Source organism: Puntigrus tetrazona, chromosome 9 (genome assembly GCF_018831695.1).
Source record: "Puntigrus tetrazona isolate hp1 chromosome 9, ASM1883169v1, whole genome shotgun sequence".
Classification (NCBI taxonomy): Eukaryota; Metazoa; Chordata; class Actinopteri; order Cypriniformes; family Cyprinidae; genus Puntigrus; species Puntigrus tetrazona.
The window spans coordinates 21,619,153-21,630,719 of NC_056707.1; the positions used below are offsets into that span (position 1 = coordinate 21,619,153).

General features: G+C 37.3%; 1 protein-coding gene across 1 annotated transcript in view; it reads left to right on the forward strand.

The window, feature by feature from the left end:
* The first annotated feature begins 3,005 nt into the window (after nucleotides 1-3,005).
* LOC122351535 (titin-like) overlaps nucleotides 3,006-11,567 on the forward strand; it is a 107,351-nt gene continuing 98,789 nt past the window's right edge. The window contains 18 exon segments of the mRNA XM_043248663.1: nucleotides 3,006-3,212; nucleotides 4,769-4,872; nucleotides 4,983-5,186; nucleotides 5,269-5,556; nucleotides 5,647-5,735; nucleotides 5,814-6,022; nucleotides 6,216-6,477; nucleotides 8,293-8,358; nucleotides 8,543-8,801; nucleotides 8,882-8,957; nucleotides 9,039-9,257; nucleotides 9,532-9,674; nucleotides 9,755-9,942; nucleotides 10,053-10,283; nucleotides 10,450-10,688; nucleotides 10,811-11,019; nucleotides 11,111-11,275; nucleotides 11,395-11,563. Coding sequence (XP_043104598.1) covers nucleotides 4,782-4,872; nucleotides 4,983-5,186; nucleotides 5,269-5,556; nucleotides 5,647-5,735; nucleotides 5,814-6,022; nucleotides 6,216-6,477; nucleotides 8,293-8,358; nucleotides 8,543-8,801; nucleotides 8,882-8,957; nucleotides 9,039-9,257; nucleotides 9,532-9,674; nucleotides 9,755-9,942; nucleotides 10,053-10,283; nucleotides 10,450-10,688; nucleotides 10,811-11,019; nucleotides 11,111-11,275; nucleotides 11,395-11,563 — 3,107 coding nt within the window. The 5' untranslated portion in view covers nucleotides 3,006-3,212; nucleotides 4,769-4,781.

The window sequence follows — 11,567 nt, forward strand, 5'->3', positions numbered from 1 at the left end:
CAGTGATGGACTACCAAAATAAACCCATGTGCCATACAAGAGCAAGAAAATCTCACTCACTGAGTGGAACACAACTTTCCATATCCTCCATTTGTTTTCAGGAGCTTTCAGCAAATGATATAGTAATGTATTTTTATAGATATTTGAATTATTTGACTATTAACAGACTGTCATTTATGAGAGCCATATCCAGGTAAATCTATTAAGATTAATACTTTAGTGTTTTAGAGACAATAAAACATAGCTGTATATCTAGATCCTGGGATCACCACACCACAACTGCCTGCCTGTAATGTACTTGCATTTGGGTTTAGTTTATCTAGAAAGCATTTTAAACTCATTACATAAGTAATTTTGTCTGCCAGTCGTTGTTTCTTGCTGCTTGTCCAGAAGAGTTATTTTCTTGTCATACCTTGTTCACTATTTTGATTTCAGGCTCTCTGACGAACACATTTTTATTGCCTTGGCCAGTATAGCTTTTTGCCCAAGATCAAAATGACTCAGGGGTCTAATTGGGGACATGGTAATCCATCATAAAGTGACTGTTCTGTTCCACAGCTAAACTGTACTTGGATACTATGCAGTGCATTTAAATTTTTGTTCCTTTTGTGGGGCTTTCTTGTGTAATGTGTTTTTTTGTCCTGTACCTGCTATATCAGTCTATCGTACTAGTCTTTTGTAATATGATTTTTAGTAACACAAGCCAGTTCCATAATGATACCATCTTCCAAAAAGTGACATTTATGGTGGGAAAATAAATAAAACATATTTTGTTATCTTTTATAGTATTATTGTATGGTTTGATATTATAATGCTCTAGAACATTCCACCTTATTTGATAAACAAAAATTTGCATTGGTTAAATCAGCTTTAATTGTCATTGTATAAATGCTAATGTTTTAATGAAGTTTTAAGAGCCTGACCAGAGTTTGCCTCTTGGCATACTTTGATTGGTTAGGACCAGAGTTTTGTCCCACTGCTCTTTCCCTGCCCCCGCTAGTTTCTTTTCACATTATACTTCCGGGCCTGTTTGAATCAACGTGAATACCACCAGGAGTACTAGTGGCAGCTGTTTACCACTGTAACTTGGAAGCTGACTTGGGAGGAGAAAGCACCAGTTTTGTTGTTTTATTGTCACTTTGAATTTTTACCCAAAAAATCTAAGTAGGCACACACCCTACTTTGAGATCCCAAATTTTTTTATGTTCTCGCCAACAGATGACGTTTCAAACTTAGATGAAATACAAAGTCTGATGAAGAGAGTCTAAGCTAGAGACATTACTTGTGGTGAGTATCTCTAGAGCTGTGGTGTACCTTTTTGTTCTTATGTGGTGGATCACCCACATTAAGCTTTTTGTCCACTAAATGTGAGCTTTTTTTAATTACTCAAAATGTACATTTTCAGAACTGCACGTTTTTGTTTGCTACAAATGCAATGCAAGATATGTCAAATATGCAATCTGATTTCCATTTTTTGTGACAAGCAGCTATGAAAAAAGCATCATATTATAATAAATGTGACTGGGATAAATGTATTTTATAGTTAGTAATACCTATTATCCAATATTGTACCAATGCTGTGCTGTAGTGAACTATGGTTGCTATGGTTAACAACGAGACTAAGAACATTTTATTTATTACGATTGTTTTAATAGCTTGTAATACTTGGTTCACATTTAATGAAAATGTATTTAAACTCTAATGTATTTTATTACTTACTTTTTAGAACCACAAAATTGTGGTTCAAACACAAAGTGCCAACACCGCTTGAGAGGCCAGGATGCTTGTTAGATGCTCACTTTTTGCAACAATCTGGTAAATGGAAAAAAACCATGAAAGCGGATAAAGCAAAATATATATATTGATGTTTAAGAGGTAGTCTCTTGGTTTAGCTTGTAATGTGATTGTGATGAAATGCTTATCATAACCCACCCCTCCTTGGCCTGCATTATCAGTTCTGTTGCTCTTTAGGCTAATGCTTTCAGTTTTCATTGTATTCTGTGTCTAATTACCAAGCTTTAGAATATAGGTTAATTCACGTTTATGGTTTAATAATCATGGATAGATCATGGTTTGGTTGTTATTTCACATTTCATCGATTAATGAGGCCAGGTCATGTTGTGCTGCTTTCTGCATGCTTATTTACCCTCTTGTAATGAGCTCACGTTAGAACGATTATCAATCTTATTGTAAATACATGCATTTTTGATTCAGCAAGGATTAATTTATGTGAAATAAAAACGTTTTAAACATTCTGTTTCAAAATATCATTAACATGCTAAGCTAAAAGCCACTAACTGTTTTGGACCTGAAGACGTAAATTCTTAAAAAGGTATAATGAGTAAAAATACTTTTAGGAGCTTTATGTGGTTTTGATTTTTACACCCCAAACAGTGACTACAAAATATTTATTGTTGCAAAAGCAGTGCTTTTTAGAGCTTGAATATACTTTATTTCATTTAAACATTAACATGGCCACTGAAACAAAAAAATTTAATTTCATAAAATTTAATAAAATTTATTCATCAAGACTCTCACAAATTTTGGATGATTGTAACAAATGTCAAAAATAGGCAAGTTAGCAAACAATCTGTAACCAGTATATCTGTCCCTTACAGTGGGGGTTGCCTTGCCTTTGCCTTTGAGTGACAGGGACAGCCAGTCTCTCCTTTTGGTCATCAACAGGTTAATGCCTGCCATAAGGCTATCCAGCACTCCATGTCATCAAATCAGGCATGAGCATAATCATTTACTTGCATGAACAATGAATTCACAAACTCAATGTATTGAAGAAACTTCAGAGTGAGAGGTATATCAAGCTTGCATTAACCTCACAGAGGGGGACCACTAAGTAACAGGTGTGAAGTTGCATAAAATGCATCGCTTTCCCATGGTGCCTTTCGCACAGAGACCAATTGGGAGTGGCTTATTAGTGATGATGCAGGCTAGGCTCGAGGTATATAAACTAAAACAACTATGTTAGCAGTTCTGAGCAGTTGGAGCATTCCCAGCCTTGCCTCGGGTGTAGGGATTGCAAGGGAAAAGCAAAACTACACGGTCTAGACCCTGTGTAGTTTTGTTTTTTGGGTTAAAACGGGGCCCAACCGTTCTCACCTTGGATTTTCTGGAAACATTTTGGATAAGAGGATTGTTGCTGAGGCACTAGCCACCTGGGCACAGTCCCATCAAGTGTAGGCAACCTTGTGATACAAGTAAGTGGCATTTACTCCATAGAACACAGTCATTATAAGCTACAATGATACAGGCTTGCACACCTTTTAAAGCAAAATAAAAGTGCTGTTGCTTGCAGTGTGCTATTTGATCGAGGCTGTATGATGTATGAGATAGCAAGTTACTTTTCAAGAAATGTATAAAACATAATAATGCTCACGGTTATTAAATGGTGATATGATTTCAGAATAGCCAAGAATAGCCTGTGATAGCATTAGAGTGGTGACCCGGCTGGGCCATGATGTCTTTTTAAGGGAATCAGCAGCAGAGATATCAGTTGCACCTCCAGCTATGTGCCACATGGTGACTGTCAATCAAACAAGGGACAGATTATTTTTGGAGACTGCCATTTCTGTCATAGTGAATATCAGCCTTCACACATGATGCCATTTAATTAGAATTAAATTTGTACTATTATTGATATTTATTACACAAATAGTTTGACTCTGTTCTTGCAAGTCATGTAATGGGCAATGCTTGTCCACTCTTACCTGTTGTTTTTTCCATATGACTGAATGATACAGATGGCATATCTAGGGGATACATATCTTTCTTTCTTTATGTTAAGCAGTTGTTTTTAGATTTTTTTTATGTTGTATATTGTCTGTAATTATTTAATGATCTTGTTGTTTTCTTTTAGGATGAGATATAAGACAGTTTATAGATATTATTATTTTGCTATATTATATATTGGAAATATCTTTGTGATACACATGTGAGGCCTTTTGTATTGCTGGTATATGTGCTTGTTTGTTTTTTGTCCACTGTAAATTTCTTCTGTGTCGTTGAGATTAAGATAAATTATTAATCTTTTGGAGTGAAGTGCTTGTCATCATGTCAATATGCTCATTTGCAGGCCATTTTGGATAGCCTAAACCTGGGATGGGCTGGCATAATATTGTTTCATTATACCAATCAAAGCTTTATACTTGCTTGATATTTTAAATATTAACATCTGGTAACTGATATTCTTAATAAATTACTCTGTGTATGAATGTATCCAGATATATTGACATTATATAGCACCCCTTTTAATACAAACCATTTTGCTACTGAATTATTTAATTTAGTTTAGCTTTTGGGGGCTTCATCTGTAGCTCATGGATTGTGCACTGTGTTCTTTTGTCATCCAATTATCATTTGAAACATCAGCAACACCTGTCCCACTATGCTTGTAGATCAGGGCTTTTTAATGCAGTTAATTATCTGTTTAGGTGTTTCCTAGTGTTATCTTACAGCTCACAGTTGCTGTTCACACATTTCTAACATATTCAATTGGGAGCTTGACCTGACTCTCAACAACTCGACCGTTCACAGTTCTCATAAATGACAAGCTGCTGATGGCCAGGTGCGGGTGGGGGCAGGGGGGTGTTAGTGATTAGTCAGTTCATTTCTTTTACAGCTAAAAATAATCCACCTAGTTTGTCAAGTAACATACATTGTAATGCTGTTGTGTATATAATTAATTCAGCTGGCATTAGGCATTTATCTGTCTGTGATGTGGTATTCATTACTTGATGCCTGTTTTTTTTCTTAGGGTGCCTTCTACCATGTCAACACAAGCTCCAACATTTACACAGCCGCTTCAGAGCGTTGTGGCACTTGAGGGTAGTGCCGCAACGTTCGAGGCTCAAGTTAGTGGTAAGAACAGAAAGGAGAGCTTTAGTAATTGTGCTGAGGGGGTGACAAAAAGATTGAAAAACACTGATCTAAAATATATTATTTAATAATTTCTACCCCTGTTTCTGTAGGTAATCCAGTTCCAGAGGTGAGCTGGTTTCGTGATGGCCAGGTTCTTACTGCTGCCGCTTTGCCCGGCGCTCAGATCTCGTTCAGCGATGGCCGTGCTGTTCTGATGATCCCCGCTGTGACAGCCGCACACAGTGGAAGATTTTCTGTGAGAGCCACCAATGGCGCTGGACAAGCCACTAGCACTGCTGAACTGCTGGTTACGGGTAAGCAGTCATAGAAACAGATGAGTACCTTTCTGTTATTTACTTTTGATGCCAAACAAACACTTTTTTTTTTACCTCAAAGCGGAAACTGCGCCACCAAACTTCATTCAGAGACTACAGAGTGTGACTGTTATTCAAGGAAGCCAAGTGAGACTAGATGTTCGAGTTACAGGAATCCCTACACCTGTGGTGAAGTTCTACAGAGAGGGAGCTGAGATTCAGAGCTCTGCTGACTTTCAGATTGTTCAAGATGGAGACCTTTACAGTTTGTTGATTGCCGAGGCCTTCCCAGAAGATTCTGGAACTTATTCTGTCAGTGCTTCAAACAGCAGTGGACGTACTACCTCTACAGCTGAACTTCTGGTTCAAGGTTTGGTTTGATTTGATTTCCAAATTCCAAATTTTTTCATATAGGGTACGTCTGCTACATTTTTATTTGATTTTATTTTTTACATTTCAGGCGAGGAGGTTGCAGTGCCTGCAAAGAAGACCAAGACTTTTGTTTCAACTTCTCAGATTTCACAGACTCGCCAGGCTAGAGTTGAAAAGGTAGTTAACATCCTGACGATATCACACCTAAAGTTAACTGCCAAAGTAAGTTAACTCAAAATTACATGTCCTTCACAGAGAATGGAGGCCTCTTTTGAGTCCGCAGCCATGATGGAAATGCAAATAGAGGATGGTGATTTGGCTCACAAGGCACCACCTCGTGTGCCTCCTAAGCCGACCTCCAAGTCTCCAACCCCACCAACAGGAGTGTCAAAGGTCGCAGCTACACGCCATCAGTCACCCTCCCCTGTGAGGCCTGTTAAAGCCCCCATTCACACACCTCATAGGTAAAGTATATTTTCAACATCATAGCATGACAATGGGGAGCAATTTGTTCTCTTATCCACGCTTATTAAAAAGCAAGTACAATGACAATAAACTTAGGTTACCATCAGTTACACAGAACACAAATTCAATTTAACTTTCATATGTACCATTTGCCTTTTTTTAAGCCTTTTGTCCCACTATGTCTTATTTTAGGCCTGCTTCTCCTTCAAGACTGTCCGTGTCCCCTATCAGACCAGTCAAGTCCCCCGTGGCTACAGTGACTAAACAAGTTGTGCAGGCTGCAGATGTATTGCCTCCATGGAAGCAGGAGGGTTACATAGGAGAATCCAGTTATACCAGCATGACTACTGGGGCCTCGTATGTGCAGACCTCCTCCACATTTATCCACAAGGAGCAGCAATGGGAAGGTTCTTTTGCTATGCAGCAGCAAGCCGGTGGAGTCGCTGTCAAAGAAGTAGGTCTATTTTTGCAACTATGACCTCTAGGGGGTAGAAAGTGGCATTTTGTCTTTGTGATAATATGTAAGGAAAAATATTGATTGCTTAAAGTTTTTAAGTAATTAATTACTACATTTTAATTAAGAAACCAAAAAAATGCATTGAAGAGAAATGCAACAGAAGGATGACAGTGCTGCATTATGTGTGGCCACTGATAAAAGATCATTTGAAGCTATTTCAGATCATCATACTGCTCTTTTGTTGACATTAATTGCTTCTATTGCCTACCTCATTTGTACGTCGCTTTGGATAAAAGCGTCTGCTAAATGTAAATGTAAATTTGTCTTCTCCTGCAAGCAGATTGAGATAAAAAGGAGACCGTACACATATTAATGAGACTACTGCTGACCTGAAGTGTAAATGAAACCACATCTGAGCCAGTGGTAGCAGTTGGTTGTTTTCACACCTCATTGTCACACTCTGTCTTCATGGCTCATGTAAACCCAGTCATTTTCACCAACTTGCCATTTTGTAGTTTAACTGATTTAATATGATGTAACCAACATTTTACCAGCTGGTGATTTTCATAAAGATTTGATCGTTGCATACTACTTGCAACCACTTTCTTCACAAAAGAAATAAGTTCTTACATAGTAGTCTGCTGTTAACCAATTTTTACAGTATGCAGATGATATTCATTCTATGTGCATGATTTTAATCAATTAATTACTCTTGAAGTAAGAAAAATGTGTATGCAAGTGGTTTAATTTCTTGGTTAGACAAAAGTCTGTGCCTAGAGTATATATAGACTGAGGGTATAATTTGAAGAGAGGTTTCTAAAAGTTATATTATTTAGAAAGATTTAGTATGGACCATTTGTTTTGAATCTCCTGAATAGGGGTAGACATGAAAAATGACATGCAAACAGGTGGGTCCCTAAATAAATGATTACACCTACCTTTTCTTGAAAAAGGACCCCCTTTTACTTTTAGCCTGCAAAAATGTGCATGAAATTGGTACCGAAAATATCTTGTCAATAAAAGAATAGAAGGTAAAAGTGAGACTGGTGTATTTACGCTGACTGTGATGAATGTGCACAGATGCTGAGCTCTAGACATAGCTTGTGTCATATGATGGTCTTATAATAGAATGATAATATAAGGGTGCCAAGAAACGTTCACTGTTTGCCTGACATTAAACTATTTTACCAGTGTACAGACTAAATATTCTTTTACTTTAATGGTAGGATTCAACCTAATATTAGTGAACTAATTTAGTTTTATTTATTATTACTATTTTACTATCTATTAATAAATTACAATTCAGATTTAAATGTAGATTTTCGTGATAATAGCATAGTTTATGGTAGTTTTAAAAAGATGTTGACACATTTTGAGGAGTATCACACAATCTTATTTTGGTTGGAATTTTTTTTTTTAGATTCATATAGTTAATCTGATTGAATTTACTGGCTGAATCCAGTTACAATATCGCCCCCTGCTTTTTGTCCATTGTAAACACAAGTTGTTCTATACAGATCTCACCTGCTTCACTTATGGAATCTTTCGTCTTTTCTTGTTTACCCATCCAACATTGTCATGTAACTGTTAGAAATATAAAAAAATTATTTGCATTATGTATGGGAAATATATGTATTATACACATGGCCTTTTTTTAAAGCTGGTATGTGTGCTGGTTTGGTTTTTGTCTATGTGACTGGGACTATTATTTCTTGTTTACACATTGGTCACTGTGTCATATAAATGTTACTGCAAAATGAATGAAAAATGAATTTTTGTTTTAACAATTGATTGTTTCTTTTTGCAATCCAGATTGTTGAGACTGCAGCAATCCCATCTCTCACTAAAGAGCAAGTGATGCCGCCAACTATTGTGGCTGTAAGTAAATGAGTACTTCTCATTGAAAAATTCTGTACACATAAAAGTATTAGTGCAACACGCCTAATATTTTGGCTAGTGTAAATTACAGAGTACACCTTTAATCTGAGATATTTTAATTAGTGTAAGATATCTTATAAGGTTAAGGTTTTTTTAACTTAATTATGTTTTTTACTTTGTCCAGGGTTTGAAGAACGTGACTGTCACAGAGGGAGAGTCTGTCACCCTGGGGTGCCAGATTTCAGGCCACCCTACCCCAGCCATTATGTGGTTCAGAGAGGATTACAGAATCGAGAACTCAATTGACTTCCAGATCACTTATGAAAACAGCTATGCCCGCTTGGTGATCCGTGAGGCCTTTGCTGAAGATAGTGGCCGCTTCACTTGCACTGCTACCAGTGAGGCTGGAACTATCAGCACCTCATGCTACCTGCTTGTCAAAGGTAGCGGATAATAAAATATGACTTGTGATTTGATCTGTGTGACTGCAAACAGATTTTTACAGTTCGTTTTTCATCTTTAGTGTCAGAAGAAATTGAAAGCAGAGAGGATTTTTCTGCTGTCTCTGAACACATTGAAATGTCTTCTCAGGAAAGACAGTAAGTTAGTGGACTTATTTGTGGTATGATACTATACAAGTATAATATTTGTAATCTGAATCCTTGGTTTTTAAAAAACAGGCTTACAGTTGAAGCCAAAGAGGAGACTATGTCTGAAATGAGTGCCATCTCTGAGTCTGTGGAGGCTGGGGCAGGTGTTGCCCCATTCTTTGTGAAGAAACCCACAGTACAGAAGCTTGTGGAGGGAGACAGCATAGTCTTTGAGTGCCAAGTGGGAGGAAGCCCCAAACCTCATATTTACTGGAAGAAGAGTGGAATTCCACTTACTACTGGATACAGGTATGTTTTGTAATGTACTGTGAATTGTGTGTAAATATCTTTTTTTTTTTCATCATACTTTTTCTGTGAGTAAAGAGTTCTCAAACCTGTTTATAATAAATAAGCTAATAAACAAATTATATTGTATACAAGATTTTGTATTTATTAATACATATTTATATGTATTGTATCTATTGTGGCAATTTTTTTTAAAAATATATATATTTTCTTCTGCTTTATTTCAGTTTCTGTCGTGTAAATATGTTAATATTCAATACAATCATTCATCCTCTAGGTACAGAGTAGCCTACAATAAGGACACAGGCGCATGCAAGCTTGAGATCTCCATGACATTTGCTGATGATGCAGGAGAATACACCATCTTTGCTAGGAACCCACTTGGAGAGATTTCTGCTTCAGTAATGTTGCTTGATGAAGGTTAGTTTTCTGGGTGACTTTATTATAAATGGCAATAGTATGTTAGTTTAAATGTTAATAGTGTTTTCTTCATTTTACAGAGGCCTTTGAGTGTTATATGAAGAAACAGGAAGAGACATTCAAGACAGAAGTAACTACTATTATAGAGGAGCCAAAAGTGGCTGACATACCTGCTGTTTTTGAGACTGTAACTGAAAAAGAGCAGATGCTCATGCAGAGGAGAATGGCTCAACAAACCCAGATGATGCAGTCCTTCATTTCAGAGCAGGTATAAAAGGTTTTAAGCTGCCAAAGGCTATTTTAAAATCATACATCCTGAAAACCAAATTCTGAATTCACAAAGCTTGTGAATGAATTATAAAATGATTTTTTTTACAGGAGTTGCAAATATCTAACTTAGAGCAGAGATTCATTCAAGAAATTGAGTTCCGCCTGCTCAAGATTACTTACCAGGAGCTGGTGACTGAGGATGGGGAGCAGCTCGATATGAGTGTTTCTGAACATGATGCTATTTCTCCAGTTTTCAATACTCCAGTTAAAAGCTACAGACTCCGTGAGGGAATGAGTGCAACATTTCATTGCAGGATGACAGGAACCCCTCTCCCTAAGGTAAGATTCAATTGTTATGTTTAAACATATTCTATGTTTAATTAAAAGTTATAATGTTTAAGCAACATCACAAACAAAATTGCTTTTTTACTAAATATCATTGATATCATCATTAACCTTCCATAATAGAGGACTGGAACTAACTGTTGTGTTATTTGAACTATAGATTATCTGGTACAAAGATGGCAAGCGTATAACACATGGAGGCCGTTATCACATGGAGGTTCTGCAGGATGGTAGAGCCAGTCTGCGCCTTCCAACAGTGCTGTCAGAAGATGAGGGTGTATACACTGCTTTGGTCAGTAACATAAAGGGTAATGCTGTCAGCTCTGGAAAGCTGTATGTGGAGCCAACTGGTGTAGCACAAGCACAGCTTCCTCAGCCAGGAGCAGTTCAACGAATCAGGTAGGTTTTGACATCCCAATGTGAGAAAATCACATAGTTTGTAATATCACTACAGCAAATTGTGTGATGTTAAAGTATTAGTACTTATCAGATCAAGATACTAAAAATAACTCATTTTTCAGGTCCACATCACCACGCTCCACAAGTCGTTCTCCTGGTCGATCACCAGCTCGTAGACTTGATGAGACAGACGAGGCCCAGCTAGAAAGACTCTACAAGCCTGTGTTTGTACAGAAGCCATCGTCCTTCAAGTGCTCTGAGGGACAGACAGCAAGATTTGATCTGAAAGTAGTTGGGAGACCCATGCCTGAAACTTACTGGTTCCATAATGGTTAGTGATCTACATATGTTGCATAGGAGGTTTTAAAACAATAGAAATGATTTTCTTGCCATGGCATGACAATTGTACTTTTTCATCACAGGACAACAAGTAGTCAATGACTACACCCACAAAATTGTGGTAAAGGAAGATGGTACTCAGTCTATGATTGTGGTTCCTGCCATGCCTCATGACTCCGGAGAATGGACGGTTGTTGCTCAGAACAGAGCTGGAAAGACAACCGTATCTATGACTCTTACTGTTGAAGGTACATACAATACAGTTTAATTTAAACAATGACTTTCTCTAAAACAGTCACATCAGGCCAACTGCATTCTAAAGCATTCTAACTGCATTTCTTAAATTCTACATTTTTGTCATTTTTAGCCAAGGAAAACTTGGTGAGACCACAATTTGTGGAAAAGCTAAGAAACATCAGTGTTAAAGAGGGTACTTTGGTTGAGCTGGCTGTTAAAGCTATTGGCAATCCCCTTCCTGACATTGTTTGGCTGAAGAACAGTGACATAATCTCCCCACATAAACACCCACATATTAGGTAA